The sequence below is a fragment of the Gopherus flavomarginatus genome, chromosome 1, assembly GCF_025201925.1.
Source record: "Gopherus flavomarginatus isolate rGopFla2 chromosome 1, rGopFla2.mat.asm, whole genome shotgun sequence".
In the NCBI taxonomy this organism is placed as follows: Eukaryota; Metazoa; Chordata; order Testudines; family Testudinidae; genus Gopherus; species Gopherus flavomarginatus.
This window is the reverse complement of record NC_066617.1, coordinates 226,797,398-226,817,365: the sequence shown is the minus strand read 5'-3', so window position 1 is coordinate 226,817,365 and position 19,968 is coordinate 226,797,398. Positions and strand designations below refer to the sequence as shown.

General features: G+C 38.7%; 1 protein-coding gene across 4 annotated transcripts in view; it reads left to right on the top strand.

Moving 5' to 3' along the window:
- Positions 1-19,968, top strand: part of CNKSR2 (connector enhancer of kinase suppressor of Ras 2) — a 368,568-nt gene that overhangs the window by 226,117 nt on the left and 122,483 nt on the right. For all 4 annotated transcript variants that reach the window (XM_050936490.1, XM_050936489.1, XM_050936488.1 and 1 more), the window contains 4 exons: positions 1,979-2,112; positions 5,917-6,128; positions 17,721-17,810; positions 19,292-19,506. In XM_050936490.1, coding sequence (XP_050792447.1) covers positions 1,979-2,112; positions 5,917-6,128; positions 17,721-17,810; positions 19,292-19,506 — 651 coding nt within the window. The remainder of the gene's footprint in view (positions 1-1,978; positions 2,113-5,916; positions 6,129-17,720; positions 17,811-19,291; positions 19,507-19,968) is intronic.

Here is a 19,968-nt window from a genome sequence, read left to right as displayed (position 1 = left end):
TTTGTTTTTAAAATTCCTGAAATGGATTTCAGGCTCATGCTTGTTTTTAATACTCATATAGTCTTTTATCTGTTCCTTCCTCTGTATTTTTTCTCTCCCTGCCCAACCTCCCAAACAGAGGTTGTAGTTTGCTTTTTTTTCTTGTTTTTCTTTTCTTTTCTTTTTTTGTTACAGATTCAGACTGTGAGGGACTCACATTTATTCTAGTGGTTTTAGAATAACTATCTAGCAAAAAAATTAGCAAACACTTCAATTTGTCATTGTTTAAAGGTTATAGGTCACTTTCACTAAGCGTTAGCAGGACAGGATTTAAAAGTGATCATAAAGTTAATATTCCAAAAATACATTGCAAGGTTAACGTTAGACCAACAAAAATTCCAGAATGAAGTCTAACACAATACCACTCCCAAGTAACATTTTGAAGATATCCTGTGACATAGGATTTCCTTTTATCTTTGTAGGATGTTTCAGATATCCTAAAAGGCACACAGGAATCAAACAGTATTTAAAGATACATAAAGGAAATACTACAGTAATATGCAGACAATTTTTGATGTATCCAATTACTATTGTGAAAGATTGAAAAGTCTAATTGGTTTGGCAAGAAGACAGCAGCTCATTGCAGTCTTACAGAAGGCCAACATTTGGAAGAAGGTCTCTTATTAAACCCTCAGGGTTTGCTATAGTCTAGGTATACTGCAGAGGTGTCATGATTAATATGTGGGGAAGGAGAGCTGATTACTCTTTACAGATGTGCCTCATTGACCTGTCACAATGTATTCTTTACAGCGCTTGCAGAAGTGTTTTCTATGCATACTGTCCTTTTAGCCTGAGCTCATAGCTTTTCTTTTCTAAGTACAACATGAAAAAGTTGTGTCCTAAAGCACTGATGTACGTGAGGAATCTATAGCTGTTGTGACCACTGTGTACTTCCAAGCCTGTAAGATTTATTCTTCAAGGCATTTATTTTTAACAAATGGAAGGAGAGTGAGCGCTTGAAAATCAAAACAAAATAAAAACCAACACATTTTTAATATTAGAATTACTCAGCATGGATCAAAATAATGGCATTTGCTTTATTTTCTGAGTGTAGTTAGCGTAAACGCTCAAACTTAATGCTAGTCAGCAGAAATATTGTGAGGCTAAATAAACTGGTATGTCTCTTATTTCCTTCATTGTACTTCTCTCTCTGACAGTCAGAGAAAGAGATGTGAGAACTGATGGGGATGTTAATCAGAGCTATTGAGAGAAACAACACCAAGCTCAGGCTGGAATGGTAGCTAGAATCCCAGGCATAGTCTGCAAGGGAGGTGTTCACTGCCTGACTAAGGCTTGGGTAGGGTAGAAAAAGCTCAAAAACATCTGAAGTGTTATTTGGTGGAAGTGTGCCCTGAAGAGTGAAGAATAATAGACTCCCATTTTCTCTGTATCATAATATTTCTGCTTATAAAGATATGAAGTTGGAGCTACAGTATCCAAAGCCATAGAAAAACCGAAACTTCCACAGATATTTCTTACATAATAGGGCTGGTATTTTTTAATTTAAATGACATCTTTTTCATACATACCTATACAATCTTTATTGTAAAAACTAGAGTTTAAATAAGTTACTAGCTTCTGGGTAACTTATATTAGTGAAGCTTCGAGTGGTGTCCCTACATGACTATTTTTATGGGCACTGGCAATAGAGTAGTTTGTACTAAGCAAGAGAGAAGGAAAAAGGATGTGAAGAGGAGTCTGTTTCACAAGCATCACTCATATCCCTTTTATAGTTTGTGACTATCCCTTCTCTTTAATCTGAATAGTTTTTCAGATAGTTTAAAACAACCATATAATATCGAGAGTATTTATTTTTAGGTGTTATTTTATCACTATATGTAAAGTTTGTCTTTAATTTTAATTTTCATGTGAAGCTAAGAGTATGGTAGATATAATAGATACCCATGTGGTTTTCTTTCTCTCTCTTTATTTTAACCAGCCACTTATTCCTAGAAGTCCTACAAGCAGTGTTGCTACACCATCCAGCACTATCAGCACACCCACTAAAAGAGACAGTTCAGCACTCCAAGATCTCTACATACCCCCTCCTCCGGCAGAGCCTTATATTCCCAGGTAAAAAGCTAATGATGATGTTGCAGGTTCCTACAGTTTATGGACAAAGAATGGCACTTATAAAAGACTGAGCAGTCAAACAAATTTAAGACAGTAGTTAAAGATAAGAAAAATGCTTACACTTGTTGAAAGTACGTATTCATGTACATGGATTGGAGGATAAGGCCTCTGATATTTTCCCATGGAGTTCGACTAGTTGTTAGAAATATGAGTGACTACACTAAATCAGACCCATGATCTGTTTGCTCCAGCATTGTGCCTCCTGCAGTGGCCCACACCATTTATTGCAGAGAAAGGTGCAAGACCCTCAGAGTAGGTAAATATGGGGTAATCTGCCCCATGGTGGTGTCATCCTAATCCCTAGTAGTGAAGGATTGTCTTGGACCCTGAAGCAAAACTAGAAAGAATACTTTGTGTCTGTGATGTCTGCCATCTGAGCCAGTGACAGAGATTGAACTGGGATACTCTGTAGCTAAAAATGTGAATTTCTATAGCTTGAGTTAAAGGGAGAGGCTCTTACTGCAATGGATTGCTTCTTTTCTACAGCCATGGTAATTCTTTTTTTCGATATGTTTTGTATAACATAATTGGAGCAAATTGCTAGGACAATATTTGAGGTATGACTTTCATTCTATATTCTGTAGCTACCCAATTGTTCCATAAATATATATGCCACTCTGAGCTGAAACAGCCACCATCATCACTGTCCCTTCAAGTCTCCAGCTGTCCTCCTCTGTGTCACAGAATGTTTTCCTTCTGACTGAGCTGTCAGCCTCCAGTTAGGAGTCAGAAGAGCAGCAGCAGATTCATCCTTCGGTGTACCACAGTGTCCTATTACCACTCATCCAATTCAGTATGCTACTGCAGTATACTCTGTTGTTCCTCTCCAATAATCCCGTATGGATATTATAGCATATAAATACATTTGTAAAATATGCATTGTAAGCAATATAGATGCCTTAAAATATACAGTGAGAATAGCAAGAGAACATCATTCAGAGGAACAGTTTTTTCTTAAAATGTTTTGGTATTAGTGTGTGTAGAACATTATATGACCAAATAGTGATTAAAAAACCTTTTTTTTTTCCTGGCAGTCTTTTGTTACATTTACTGGGCTGTGCTGGGAGAACAATGTGCATATTTCCTTAGGGGTGATTAGAGTCACTCAACAGTGACCCTTCCAGCCAGTTGATAAGATGTATTGCCTGATGCTGACAAGGTTTTCTTATGGGTTATCCCTGGGTGAGGTGAATGGCAACTTAAATTGACAGGGGAAGAGAATTGTGCATTTATGAGAAATCCTTTATTCTCCAGAGATATTGAAGACCTTCTGAGTCAGAATACTGAATTTCTTGTTCATCGTTTTGATGATGTCACAATTCTTCTATGAAGCCATGAATTGAATTTTGTAATTCATTCCTGGTCACTCCATAGACTAAATAAGACAATCATTCACTTTTAGAAAAAATGCTATGTGCTACCACTTTATGTAGTATGCAGCATAGCTAGCCCCTGCTTAAACAATTATTCCAATTTGTGTCTTTAAAAAATGACAGACAGTATAGGTAGTTTCTCATTAAAGATTTTTTCTTCTAATTTATTTGAAATGCCCATAGGGAATCAACATGTCGTTAATTCATCTTGTAACTGGATATCACCATATCTCTGTGCAAGTGCTACTGAAAGAACATTGTACCCTCAGAAAAATTATCTTCAGGCCTCAAAGATTTAATTCTAAAAACTTTAGGCTAAAAGAAAAGCATATAAAGTAGTCAGAGTTCTTCAGGTTTCTCTTTAGATGTAAACCTTATAGTTATAGACTATACACCTTTTATCTTTGAAACTGAGGTTCAGATATGGCTCAGAGAAGTAATGCCTATAAACTGCTTATTGCACGTCTAGCTCTGTTTTTTACTATATTAATTTTATTAAATGAGAAAATGAATTGGTTTTGCACAGCATTTTTAATGTGTAATCCTACTTCAACAGCTGATAAGCCATCTATCACATAAGCTGTGATGTTTGAAAATGCATCCTTTATATGATTTATTCTAGGCATAAAAAAAATAAATTATGGTAGTTTGGACCGACACTAATGAAATACTATATCAATTACTTATCAGTTCATTGCACCTAAAAGACTAAGCTTATTGCATGATTAAGCTGTGCATTTCTGTAATCTTTTTGTCAGTTTAATCCTATTGAACGGTAGTTCCCTTCACAAACCCATCGCATAATATATTGCATAATATGACTTGACTGAAAGATGTGTTCTGGCATTTCAGCAGTCTTTTGTCTATAATTATATGTATTTATGCATCTCTTCATTTTTATTTTGTGTACCATCAAATAGCTTGGTGCTGCTCTCCTGGGTTGCTGTTACTGTGCGCATTTTTGGTTGACTACAACAAAAGCAATAATTCTTTTGCTACTGGAAAATAATAGGGATTCACTTCTTCAATGCATATTATATATCTCTGTAGCCATACCACCTTTGGGTGTGACTATATGCACAAACAGCAGAGACAAGAGTTATCAGTGAAACTAGAGACTGTTTAGTTGGAACAATGTTGGATCTTATCTTCTTTGTGGGATAGTCATTTTCATAGGTACAGTTAGCGAATACTTAGATATACATTTCTCCTACACCAAATGCAGTGAAGCAAAATTTTGGCATGAACATCTCAGGTTCATATTCAGCAGTTGGGTGTCAGTATGTAACAAATTATGACAGCAAATGGCCACCAGAGACTCTAACTGAACTGCACATGTGAGGCATGAGAGTTAGAAATGAGAAACTTCAGCTCCAAAAATTTGAGCTTAAGGTGATTCCTTTTGTGATCAGACTCTTTACAATGCCTGCAAAGAAGCTGTAAACTCTGCCACAACTAACTGAAACTATTCTTCTTTATAGTAGAGATCTTTGGTTTTGGAGCTAAAGAGACTACATTCATTCCCCAATGAGTGAATGTGTGAAGTTTGCTATTCTTTTGACTATTGTATCTGCTGATTGTGACTACAGCTTCAGTAAAGGTTGGGGCTTAGCTGTCTTAGATGGGCCTAGGACTTCAGAAGTCATTTTAACTCATCCTGTGGTCACCCAGGACTTCATCATGAGTAGGGATAGATGCGGGATTATCAACTCCAGAAACAATCTTTTCATCACTCAAGGTAAGGAGTTCATGGAGTTCTTGGTGGCTATCGCTACATTAATATACTATCACATCTCAAAACAGGATCTGATCTGGTCAGTTTTTTGAAGGGTAACTTTGGAGGACAATCTGAGGCATGCAGATGCTGTTGATGACCCATTAAGTGGCACATTTCTCTTGGATTCTGTGTATTTAATCAATTTTTATTTACAACATAAAGTCATCTATTCATGACTCCAGGAGCCTTTGACATATTAAAAATCAATTATAAAAGAATAAAGCAAGCATCATCTCCTTATCTGAAAACAGAAAATGCTAGTTTTAAAAAAATCCAAATAGTAGTTTACCTTGCAGAACATCTAAGCCCTCTTGTCCACCTCCCCTCTCAAAAGACTAAGAATGATAGATGGGCTTTGCAACATATCCAGAATTCAGGTGATTTAGACTAGGAAGGAGTAAATTCAGGATGCAATTGAAGTGAATTGCCAGAGATATATGGTACAGCTTGCATAGTAGTGCAACCTCCAAAGATCAGTATTATCTTTTTCTTGGTCATATAAATATTTATATGCACCCACACTCTTAAAGAAATGTTCAAGACAAAAAAAATGTCCTATCTCAGTTCATTCAAAATCTCTCTCGTTTACTACAGGGATGAAAAAGGAAATCTTCCATGTGATGATATTGGCAGACATATAGTAGGCAAGCCAGTTCATAAGGGTTCCGAATCTCCAAATTCATTTCTTGACCAGGAATATCGGAAGCGCTTTAATGTGGTTGAAGAAGATGCAGTCTTATACTGCTATGAATATGAGAAAGGAAGAACAGGTGGCTCTGGGAGGAGAGAGAGCACTCCAACGTACGGTATGGCATTGTTCTAATAAGGATAATCCAAATCCCTTGTTTAGTTTTAGTAGATTTGTTGGTTTATGTGTCCTTTTGAAATAGAAAATATGTATGTATCAATCTGATTTTCTATGACATTATTATGGGAAGATCTCAGGCTAAAAGCTTTTGATATTGTGTATCAAAAAACCCTACTGAATGATTTAAGGCATAAAAAATGGGAGATTAGTCCAATCTCGTATTCTTTATGAAGATTGTCAAACAATTTTTCTGTCAAGAAAGTTGTACTTAGTATTACCAGCTTCACCTTCCAAATGATTGGATTACTATTCTTAACCCAGTTTACAATTTATCCCAGGGTATGCAGGAGATAACTTTGAGTACCATTGTATAAGGAAAGCAGCCAGTAACCAATTTATTTACAACAAGGATACAGGATGCAAGTGGTTCCCTGCATAATGACATATGTTGCATAGGTCCTAAAAATGGCTATATTAGTAAGAACTGTCCTGTGGTATTCGTTGTTTCCAAAAATGAAGTGTGACTGATTGCCTGCGTTTTGTAACGTTATGTGAATTCTTGCTTACCTTAAAGTCTGTGGATTGTAACAACTTTTTAGTTATAATAGATCACTCTTGGATTGAGGTTAATATATTGTCCCAGCATGCAGGTTATTCAGTACTCCTCTACACCGTAGGGTTGGTGAGGTGACATCTTTTACTGGGCCAACTTCTGTTGGTGAAAGAAACAAGCTTTCAAGCTCCACAGAGCTCATCTTCAGGTCTTGATCTAAGCTGAGACCAATATGGTTATAACAAAGCTTCATCTAGTAATGTGGAGTGTGCAAATATGTGTGTGTGTGTGTGTGTGTGTACACGCATCAATAAATATACACAACACTATTGTGCTCTGCTGGATCGAATTTCAGATCTGTTCATGTCTCCCTCTAGTGGTGGTCCAAAGAAGATATAGGATGGGACTTCCAAAGGAATACCAATGGGAGCTGAGCATCTAACACCCTTAGAATCCTTTGAAAACCCCAGCTATAACCCATGGAGCTATCACAGTATTGGAGCATCTGCATTAGCTGAAGTAGTACATTTTCACAGCTTTGGAACAAAAGAACTTTGTTTCTGTTCCTGCTGAAAAGTGAGAAGTTGCCATGGTGTGGAAAGAAGTTAGGAGGGAGTCACCCGGTATATAGGACCATATACTTTCTGTTTTAGATCCAACTGAGGCATCTATTTGTGGAATTTTCCTCACTGCCCAAATTCAGACAGAGCTTATACCAGTGGGGTTCTCACCACTACAATGTAGTGATGAAGCAAATTGAGCCATTTCAGAGACAAATTAGTTCGTACCCACTCCCTCACATACTGTGCTACCACTCTCATACCTTTACCTTGCCAAAAAAGGAATTCAACTAAGGTTTGTCTGTCTCCAAAAAATAATCAGAATGTATTAAGCATAACTGCTGTGTAGAGAATCAAACTGCCCTTAACAAAACGTTTTAACTGCTGTAATTTTAGCTGAGCACGTTATTGAATACTGTCCAATGCATTTGCTGTTCTATTTTAATTATTAAGTTCAATGTAAGATGCATGTAATCTTGACACCACCTTCCTTTTGAGGAGAAGATAAAGTAGAATTAATTTATCACAATGCACAGATTCATTACACCATACTCAGTCCTTGATTACAGCCAAGCTTTTGAAATCCTTTGAGAGAGAAGGTACAAACTGAACTCAAGCTATATAAAATATTCTCAGGACTCTGTGTAATACACATACAGAATATTAAAAGACACATTTTCATAAAGATGCACCCGCTTGCAGAGTGTGCTTTTTAAAAAAGAGAAGAGTGGAGGAGACGAGCCCTGGAGCATCCTTAAAGACAGTTATTGTCGTTTTATCCCAGCCCTCACTTTATTTTGTGTTTAAAGGAAAGAGTCAAAACAAGTAGAAGCAAGTGATTGTTCTCTATATATAAAATAAAAATTGCAGGGTGGGGTAGTCTAGGATCCCTCAGAATTCTTTTTTCAAAGCAGTAATAATTCCCATCTGCTTGCTGCTATTGTAACTGAGGGAACCAACATCATTTAGTTATAGCAGCCAAAGGGAATGATGGCAGCATGAAGCATAAGGACCTATAAAACTAAACCATTTAGCAAAAATACCATATGAATGTTCGTGTGTCTCCAGTCTACCGAAGTAACAGACATGTTGCAGCATTAACATTTTTTTAAACATATATATTGGTTGTGACCATTGCGTTGAATATGTTTAACCACCTAACATTGGATATAAGGTACAGATATTTGAATGATGCTGTGAACGCAGGGAGTGGCATTTACTCTGTTATGTTCCACTGTCCCCATCATTATTGCCTCTGATTTTATTTCCTTCTGTTCTCTCATGGGGATGGATGAGCATGGCCCTTAGTGTTTTGAGAATAATAATTTCCTCTTCAGTAAAATAAAACGTGTGACAATACAGTACTTTGGAATTCCTTGGTAGCACCTTTCACTCACTTTATTTAAAAAGAAGAATTTCCAGATATATAAGAACTGTTCCATGAGTGCAGTGGTTTCAGAGAATACTTTTCTAAACTAAGCAGATCATACAGAGAAATGCTATCGAGATGTATTTGTGTGCATCAGATTTTTGCTCTTTGTAAATTCTATTTATTTTTGAGAGTTTGTCAGAAATTTGCCCACAATGCTGAAAGAAACTATATTTCCATGTACATATTGATGCTTAATTTTTTTCTACTGAAAAGAATTGTCATTGTATTTTAAGGGCCCATACCCTACGAACACTTATGCCTGTATTTAACTTTAAGCATAAGAATAGTTCACAGAGCATTTGAAGGATTCAGGCCTAAATGATTAAAGCTTCTTCTCACCTATTTCCTCTCCACCAGCCCTAAAACTAGTTATTATTGAGATCAGTGTCAAAATAAAATGTAGTTCAAATACATTCTCCATCTAAAATAGCCTCTAGAAAGACTGTAGGTGAGTTTTCCATGTATATCAAATCAGTAATTGGTGTTGAGTATCAAATTCTCTAGTATGCTGGTCTGAGCCACGTGAACATTATTTTCTCTCAAAGACTGAATGTATTGTAGCTAGCCTACACTGGCCCAAAGGAGCAGACTATAGAGACTATTCTTTGCCTCAATGTTCTTACTTAGAATTAGACTATTGTTGGAGTGGGACAACTCCATATTATTGTAGATAAAAATAGGCATATATGTATTTTCTTATGGGTGGAGGGGAAAGTAGCACTCATTGTTTTATTAAGGTATTGTCTTAGATGGAGAATTATAGTTCATTTTCTAATCATTATGTGATTATACTCTTGTGAAAAGAGCCCAAAATCTGTACATCATTAAAAGAAACTGGGGTAATAACTTTTCACCTCACTTCTCTATTGAACGTTGTATTAGCTCAGAAAAGTATTTGGGTTGCCTTTAACTGAGCTACATAGCTAGACTGTGCCCTCTTCTAAGTCAGGTGCTTAAACTGCTATTTATTCCTATGCAGCTTAACTAATGGGTGTGTACCACAGTGTCTTGCTACTGCGTATCACTTTTGTGAGGCTGGTGCAATATATCTTCTTGGTTCAAAATGTCACAGCATATAAATCTTCCTGCAAAATTCTCATCATCCCTCCAATTTTGAACTGCGTGCACATTTTCTGTTACAGCTCACATGGCTCTCTGAAATGTTCAGGGCATTACATCAACTTAGCTACACCTATTAAAATTGGATGTTTCATTTATTATAATTGCAGAGTGCAGTCACATCCTGGGCTGAATTAGGATTTGAATGCCACAGATCTAGAGAAAAGATGGACAAAGTTCAGGTGCATAGAAACACTGGGATGCTTAAAGATCTGCCCGGGAGTCAATTATTATGCTACATGATACTTTTCCAAGTTGCCACTGTGAGGGCTGAGCTATAAATATGTGGATCATAGTTAGCACTGGGAAACAGTGGGATTATTTAATCCTTCTATAGAGCCTTTCATCTTTGTTAGTTGATTGTAATTTAATTTGTTTCTCTTGTGTACACCATACTAGTTAATCCCTTTCTGTGTTTATTAGTTAAAATGAACTTATTTTTTTAAGAGTATTCAAGTTCCAGTCACTAAAATGCCCCCAAAGCTTTTCACACGTAATTTATCAACACAGGGTTTGTATGAGGCATATGAACATGACCTGGTGATTTCACAGAAATATGTAAAATCAAAACAATTTGTTTTGTTTTGTGGTGAATTACTAGTGCATGCCAAATGGAGTTGGAGAGTCCAGAACATTAATTGTTTTCAGCACAAGCTCATAATCAATAATATGATAAAATCATTTTTAAATGCCTTTGGGCCTGCTCCTTCAGTTGAGATCAAAAAGACATAGATATTTTTCAGAAATGAGGGAATTGGTTTTTTGACAATTTTAAAGGATAGATTTCTGGCTAGTTCTCTATTACTGACTGGTAACTACCATACAGCTATTGCTAATGACCTCTGAGAGCTTCAGCTTACATCCCAAATTAGAAGTTTCCCTGAGAATGTTCTTTAGAGAAAGTAGTTGTAAAGGATCTGTGTGAGTTGAAGAGGAGATTGACAGAGGAGGAAGATGAATGAAATTTGCCATCGTGGGAAGGAGATCATTTAGGCAATCCAATGGATAGTTCATATATGAATAAATATGGAGCTTTAGAAATCAGCACACAGAGAAAACATTTGTTATGAATGTGATCCTTGGTAATGATCAGACCTACCTGTTTTTTATTACAGCTTTACAAAAAGTCTTGTGGTAGATGCAGTATTTTTTGTATAGCATGGTTTGAGTTCAGTACAGTGCAGCACAGAAGAGAATTTTTGTGTTTAGATGTTGCTTGTAATTATTAGAACTGGGAGCACTGGCTGTTGGGAGTCTGAAAGGACAGGAAACAGGAAGAAGGGGGGAGAAGTTGAGGAGGCAGAGTGAGGGTTACAGAGAGTGCAGCAGCAGCTTCGTAAAGAGGTTTCCACTTTAAAAATAAAGTCCTGTTGAAGTTTGTTAGTACCTTGCCTGGTTGATACAACATTTTGGTGATGAGGATGGATCTTCTGCCTCTGAACCCACCTGCACCCTTTCTGCAAAGCCCAGGTGAGCCTCCAGTTGCTTTTACTGCCGGGATCCATATGTTTGAGACTTATCTGCTTGCCATCAGTGCTACAGAGATTTCTGAAGTAAGAAAGCGTGCTCTGCCAATCCACTGCCTTGGAGCAGAAGGGCAGTGTATATTTTACACTTTTCCCCTTGCAGATGATAAATATGAGACTGTACTCACTGCATTAAAGAACGTTTTTGTGCTTTAGTAGTAGCTAATCGCTACAGATTTCGCCAGTGTGAGCAGAAACCAGGGGAGACTATAATGTAGTATATTGCTTCTCTGAGGAGTCTGATTGTAACTTGTGATTCTTCTTCGAGTGCTTGCTCATATCCATTCCAGTTAGGTGTGCGTGCACGTTCGTCGGAGATTTTTACCCTAGCAACACTTGGTGGGCCGGCAGGGCGCCCCCTGGAGTGGCGCCGCTATGGTGCCGGATATATACCCCTGCCGGCCCCTCCGCTCCTCAGTTCCTTCTTACCGCCTGTGTTGGTCGTTGGAACAGTGGAGCACAGCTTAGCTGACCTCCACCTCCCTAGCGATTCGCTCGTTTCTATTGTATTGTGTATATAGTTCAATTTCCTATAAGTATAGTTAGTGTTTAGTTATTAGTTCTGTAGTAGTTATTGTATATAGTTAAGAGGGATCGGGGATTAGCCCCTTCCCCTCACCCGGTACCAGGCCCATGCCCGGTTCACCGGGCTTCAAACTGTGCTTGGCCTGTCATAGGCTGATGCCCACAGGAGACTCTCACGACTCCTGTCTCAAGTGCTTGGATGAATCTCATCTCACGGACAAGTGCCGCATCTGCAAGGCTTTCAAGCCCCGGACTAAAAAAGAGCAGGACATTCACCTGAGGCGACTCTTGATGGAGGCAGCGCTGACTCCTCCGTCTTCGGCACCGCCTGCGGCACGGGGAACAAGTGCCTCTTCTGCACCAGAGCGCGCGCCGACAATGAAGGCTCCTCGACATCAGCCATCACCGGCCCAAGCTCCTGCCCGGCACCGCTCTCTCTCACCAAGGAGCAAGAAGCACAAGCCTCCTGCAGCTACTGTATCTACGCCGCAGTCTGAGCGCTTAGCTAAGTCAGACTGCCCGGCACTGACAACTGCCACAGCACCGACGTCCTCCGCACCGTTGATTCCGGCCTCGCAAGAGCCGTCGAGTCCAGTGCCTACCAGCTCCCCGGCAAGTGCCGTGGTTGAGCTTATCGTGCCCTCCACTCCGGAGACGTTCTCCACGGCACAGGACTTGATTGCCTTGATAGAACCGGAGCTGCCTCAACCCCCAGCACTGCCGGTGTGGGTTGTTCAGTCAATAGGCAAGCTGGCCCTCATGAGACCATCTTCACCCGGTACCACTGAATGTCGCCGGTGTCGATCCAGGTCCCGCAAACTCTCTTGATCCCATCATCGATCCCGGTCCTGGCGCCGCTTGCAGTCCTGGTACCACTCCCCATCGAGGTACTGGTCATATTCACGGCACCGTTCGAGGTCCCAGTCGCCGCCCAGATACTCTCGGCACCTCTCTAGGTCCAGACACCACTCGTGACACCGTACCTCTCGCAGCCGACAACTACGGGTTCTGTATTTGGTGGCCAGGGATGGACTCTCAAACTGAAGCACTCATAAAATCCTGTGTCGCTTGCCAAATGCATGATAGGACAGCAGTGACATGTACCCCTCCATTACAGTCTGTTCCTTTTCCTGAATCTGCATGGAAAAAAGTGGCGATTGACATTGTAGGACCCTTTGAGACTGCTCCAATTGACTGTCATTATGCCATCACTTTAATAGACTATTTCTGTAAATGGCCTGAGGTAGCGTTTACCTCGCAAATCTCTTCCGCTACAGTAATTAAGTTCCTCTCTTCAGTTTTTAGCAGGGAAGGTAACCCCAAAGAACTGGTTTCAGATAATGGTAGTCAATTTACTTCCTTGGAGCTTGAAACTTTTCTAGCAAAGAGGAACATTTTACACAGAAGGTCATCCCCATATTACCCTCAAACCAATGGGGAAATCGAACAGTTTAACAGAAGTTTGAAAGAGAGTTTGCAAATGGCTAAACTGGAAGGGTGATTGTGGATACTCTTCACTACTGATTTCTTGCAAGCATACTGGGCTATACGACATGCCACAACGCAAAGATCACCTGCAGAGTTACTGACTGGGAAACAGATGAATACTAAACTGAACATTGCTGGGTTGTTAAAGGCACGACCTGAGGCCCCTGCCGAGGATGATGTGAGAAAAACAGTTGAACAGAACAAAGCAAAGCATAAGGCTTTCACAGACAAGTAGCAGGGTGCTAAGGAAGCAAAGTTTGAGTGTGGTTCCTTCATTAGAATACGAAAACCTGGAATTTTATGCAAAGGGGACCATAAATTCACAGCTCTTCTTAAAATCATAGAGAAGAAGGGACCTTACACCTATTGACTTTCTGATGGGCGGGTATGGAATTCTTCTTATCTTGCACCTGCCTATGCACCAAGAGGAGATTATGCCAACACCCAGTCTGCATTGGATGACTTCACCGTAGTATCAACACAACAAGACGTTGCATTGGAACCAGGGCTTGAGAGGCAGCCTGTCAGACCCAGACGACCACCTGTCTGGACTAGAGACTATGTTATGTAGTATCTACAGTGTTTTCAGTGTAATATTTCTTCCAATCGTATAGTGTCTTGTTTCCTATTTGTTCCTGTGGTTAGAACAACAACGTTTATTTTAATTGGGAGAGTTTCTTAAGAGAGGAGAGAATGTGGTGTTTAGATGTTGCTTGTAATTATTAGAACTGGGAGCACTGGCTGTTGGGAGACTCAGAGGACAGAAAACAGGAAGCATGGGGGAGGAGTTGAGGAGGCAGAGTGAGAGTTACAGAGGGTGCAGCAGCAGCTTGGTAAAGAGGTTTCCACTTTAAAAATAAAGTCCTATTAAAGTTTGTTAGTACCTTGCCTGGTTGATACAACAAGAATGCTCATATTTCCAGAGAAGTAACCATGAACATTCTTAATTGTATAAATATAAGAGGCTAATATAGGCATCAGTTCAACACTATCCCTATTCAGGAAAGCACTTAAGCATGTGTTTCAGTGAAGCAGTAACTTCTGTGGGACTTAAGCACATGCTTAAAGTTAAGTAGGTACAGTAATTAAATGATTTCCTGAATAGAGATACTTTCCTCATTTGTGCATTGACAATACTGAACTTTTTTTTAAAAGATATTCCTCTATACTGTCTTATTTTTTGAGGATTATAAATGACCCCTTGACTGTAGAAAACATATAGTGTGATTTAATAATCCTATACATTAAATACTTGAATGGATTGACAGATGCTTGAATATTTGTTTTCGGTATAACTGGTGAAGTGGGGTGTGGAGGGATAGCTCCCTTTGATGGACACCCAGCCAGCCAGTTAGCTGTAAAATCCCTCTTGGTAGCTGTTCTCTACGTGCTTTACCTGTAAAGGGTTAAAAAGTCCCCCAGGTAAAGAAAAAAAAAGTGGGCATATGACCAAAAGAGCCAATGGGAAGGCTAGAATTTTTTTAATTGGGAGAGAAACTTTCCCTTTGTCTGTTGTTCTCTCTGGGCTGAAGAGACGGGCAGCAGGAATTCTGTGTAAAGTTTGAACCAGATATGAAAACCATCAGATCATATCTAGAACTACTTTTAACAACTCAAATATGTAAGTAAATTAGGAACGTTTAGGACAAGGGTAGGCAACCTTTGGCATGAGTGCCAAAGGTGGCACACGAGCTGATTTTCAGCGGCACTCACAGTACCCGGGTCCTGGCGACCAGTCTGGGGGGCTCTTCATTTTAATTTAATTTTAAGTGAAGCTTCTTAAACATTTTAAAAACCTTATTTACTTTACATACAACAATAGTTGAGTTATATATTATAGACTTATAGAAAGAGACCTTCTAAAAACATTAAAATGTATTACTGGCACGCAAAACCTTAAATTAGAGTGAATAAATGAAGACTCGGCACAGCACTTCTGAGGGTTGCCGACCCCTGGTTTAGGGAGATGTGATTAGGTTTATTTGTGTTTATTTTTAAGGCTTGTGGACTCCTCTGTGCTAACCCCAGATGCTTTAGTTTTCTTGTAACCTTTAAGCTAACCCCCAAGAAAGCTATTTTGGGTGCTTAATTTTTGGAATTGCTCTTTTAAAATCTAGCAAAAGCCTAAGTTCGAGATGTATGCTCTTCCTTTTTGTTTTTAATAAAATTTATCTTTTTTAAGAACAGCATTGGATTTTTGGTGTCCTAAGAGGTTTGTGCATATGCTGTTTGATTAGCTGGTAGCAACAGCTAATTTCCTTTTTTTCTTTCTCAGCTCTTCCCCGGAGGGGGGTCAAAGGGCTTGAGGGTACCACACAGAGAGGAATTCACAAGTGCTCCTTCCTGGGTCCAAGGGGTTTTTTTTGTATCTGGGTAGTGGCATCGTTTACCAAGCCAAGGTCAGAGAAAAGCTGTAACCTTGGAAGTTTAATACAAGCCTGGAGTGGCAAGTATTAATTTTTAATATCCTTGAGGGCCCCCACCTTCTGTATTCAAAGTGACAGAGTGGGGATTCAGCCCTGACAAACTATATATCTTGTCTTCCTATATATTTATTACAGAAATCTTTCTAGTAATGTCAATTAATAAAACTTTCCAGGTTATTTTATTTGAATTTTGCTGTGTTTTGAGACTAAAGTTGTATTCATACTGTTATGCATTGTGACTAAAGGATTGGTAAGGAAAAAGTAAGAATTCATTCTGCTTGTCAAGGGTTTAAAATATTTTGGTTTTGGACTGCCAGATATTGCAGTATATGCCATGAGGTTGTACTGCTATCTTGTATCAGTACATTATTTAACTTGTTGAATATTTCAGATCTCCTTATATAGCTAGTAATTAGGTTGTGCAAAACTCCTTTCCATTGACCAATTTCTGTACTTTTGGAACTTTCTTAAAAGGAACGACAATTTACCACATTTTTAAAAATACCTCCGTGGCTCTCAATTTAAAACTTTAAGTATAATACACCTCTACCTCGATATAACGCTGTCCTCGGGAGCAAAAAAATCTTACTGCGTTATAGGTGAAACCGCATTATATCAGTCTTGCTTTGATCCACCAGAGCACTCAACTCCGCCTCCCTGAAGCACTGCTTTACCGCGTTATATCAGAATTCGTGTTATATCGAGGTAGAGCTGTAATTTGATGCGTCTCTTTTCTGTTGTTGTCTTCTAAAATGTGAGTGAATTTGCCAGAATTAATATGCTGTGTTTTGGGCGGGTGAAATGCTTCATCCAGAGAGGCTACATTTGAGGTTTGAAATCCTTGTTTCCATGCCCATTCAGTCATTGATGTATCTACTAAGACAGACGCAAAGTTGCCATTTATGGCAATGTTTTTTGTGATATGGACACAGGTCTGATATCAGTTATTCTGAGACCAAAAGCTCGTTTCACATAGGGCATAAAACAATTCTCTCTGTATCTCAAATTGCATTACAGAGTAATTAACGGATGTTAAGTGGAAATGACTTGGAAGCCTTTATGTGCTTGGAAGAAGCTCCTTCTAAACCTTGAGTTATAAGTCTGATGTAACTGAGAGGGATTTTTTCTATGTCACTGGGGTTATTTCCTAAAATACTTAACTTCCACTTAGACCATTAACAGTAGTGGACTGAATGATTTTGTGTTTCAGCCTCTTGTCCAGAAGATATACTGGCACTAGAAAAGGTTCAGAAAAGGGCAACTAAAATGATTAGGGGTTTGGAGAGGGTGCCATATGAGGAAAGATTAAAGAGGCTAGGACTCTTCAGCTTGGAAAAGAGGAGACTAAGGAGGGATATGATAGAGGTATATAAAATCATGAGTGATGTGGAGAAAGTGGATAAGGAAAAGTTATTTACTTATTCCCATAATACAAGAACTAGGGGTCATCAAATGAAATTAATAGGCAGCAGTTTTAAAATAAATAAAAGGAAGTTCTTTTTCACACAGCGCACAGTCAACTTGTGGAACTCCTTACCTGAGGAGGTTGTGAAGGCTGGGACTATAACAGCGTTTAAAAGAGAACTGGATAAATTCTTGGTGGTTAAGTCCATAAATGGCTGTTAGCCTGGATGGGTAAAGAATGGTGTCCCTAGCCTCTGATTGTTTGTCAGAGGATGGAGATGGATGGCAGGAGAGAGATCACTTGATCATTGCCTGTTAGGTTCACTCCCTCTGGGGCACCTGGCATTGGCCACTGTTGGTGGACAGATACTGGACTAGATGGACCTTTGGTCTGACCCGGTAAGGCCGTTCTTATGTTCTTAAGATATACTGGATCTTTTCCCATAAATAATTAGCCTTGTTGAATTAACATACATATTAACACTTCATTTAAAATATTTTGAGTTTTACAAGACATTGTAAGAATTTGGCATGACACCATTTTTTCTCTGTTTTAGGCAAACTAAGACCTATCTCTATGCCAGTGGAATATAACTGGGTAGGGGATTATGAAGATCCCAATAAGATAAAAAGAGATAGTAGAAGAGGTAAGTGACCTGGGACACTAATATTGTGCAGTGCTGTATGTTTTTCTTAGCATCACTTAAACTGTAATGAGCTTTCCTTAAGTCAAGTCCTCATTTGGTTCCTCCTTTAAAATGTGGATTTCTGTTAACATAATCTTGGAGTGTTCCCATTTTTCATTATGTATACTTGATTTTTGCTCATCCCCATGTTCCCTGTATAGGGCCTGAGGAGATTGCACAGCAGAGGGGTACCAATTCAATTTGGCTGTGTTTCATTATATTGACATTGCATTATTTGAACACGGTGCTATCTGACTCTTTTTGAAATTGGCCCCAAAATTTCATAAAATTATAGTTAATTTGTTTTACTGTTACAACACACAATTAATGTGGATATTTTAAATCCACTTAGCTTGAGGGATTGTTATTTTCGGCTGGAAAACATCCCAGGGGGAGCTAGTAGGGCTCAGCTAGAAACAGATCAGAGATGAGATGTTCTCCAGATGAGAGGTTCAGCTGCAGAATTCCACTGTGCATCCATCCAATATATTCATAGACTTTAAGGCCAGAAGGGATGATCAGAACATCTAGTCTGACTGTCCATATAACAGGCCATAGAATTTCACCCAACTGCCCATATATTGAGCCCAAGGCAAAACAAAATTAAAACATGCCCATTGTTGAGTATTTTTATCACAACAGTAGCCAGAGACTGCATTGTGCTAAGTACTATACCAATACGTGAAGACATGGTCCCAGAAAAGCATACTCTTTAGGGAAAGGCCAATGTTTTAACAAACTGTTCTTACCCTATCATTGTTTTATGTTCACACTTTGTAATTTGAAGTTCTGAGGCTGTAGTATTGTTATCTCTTAAACTCCAATGATACACTAATAAAAAGAAAGGATATAGCTTACTGTACACAGCAAAAGACCACTAGCATAGTTTGCCTTACCTCTACAAACAGGAATTATTTGTATTGTGGTGGTGGTTAGTATTCAAGGATCAGAAGCCTCTTGTTCTTGGTGCACACACAGTTGAAAAGCTGTCCCTATTCTAAGAAGCTTGCCTTCCAAATGTAAAATGAGACTCAACAGATGGATAGAAACCAGGAGGGTGAACAAGGTAAAGTGAAATAGTCAATGCAAAATATACACCACCTTATTCATCTACTGTGGTCTAGTTTCTAAGAACAAGACTGCAGATGTCATAGTAAAGTAATAACTGTGTATTTGGGGGAAGACCTGAGGGCAAGTTATTTTTTTTTCTAATTTCTTTGACATGAATCTTGAACCTTGTCCATCCCAAAATAACTTGCTATGTTAGCATATTCACAACATACAAATAATTTTTGGAATACATTTTGTTTTATGACGCAGAGCTAAAGACTTCAAAAATGAAGATAAACCTTAGCAACAGATGAGTGCAGTATATTTAGGAAGAAGAAGGGGCATTTATTAAATGATTTGCAATTCAGTCTTTTATTACTCTTTTTCAATAGAAAATTCATTACTTCGCTATATGAGCAATGAGAAAATAGCTCAAGATGACTACATGTTTCAAAGAAATAGCAAAAAGGATACAGGGAAAAAATCCAAAAAGAAAGGAGACAAGAGTAATAGTCCAAGTCATTACTCCTTGCTGCCTAGTTTACAAATGGATTCATTAAGACAAGAAGTCATTGGCACACCTGGGCCAGACACCACCTACTACCATGTGAGTAAAAATAACAAGATGCAGATGATGATGCTTATTGCACCCTTTTCTGTTTGATCCTATTTCAGTTGTTACTGTTCTGAGTATAACTGTGCCCTTCTCCCCCCTCTTTTGGAACTCTGATTTTAATCTTACAAACTGGGGAATGGATATATCTACAACTGTGTTTAAACTCAACTCATGATCCTAAAGCGGATTATTTTTGAAATGGAGTTTGCCATCTTTATCTTGCCAGCCTCAGCATAGGAAAATCATCTGATCAAATAACTATTACCATTCAAGTATATATTTCACTGTGATTTCATATGTCAGATATCATTAGGCATATTACTATATGTATGATTGATATGACCTGGAAAGGATCGATAAAATAGTGGGGAAAACTGAGGTCTTTTTTTTCTACTTTTGATTAAGAAGAATCCTAAAAGTGTGTAGCTGCTTTTAGCATATAGCCCTCAGTAA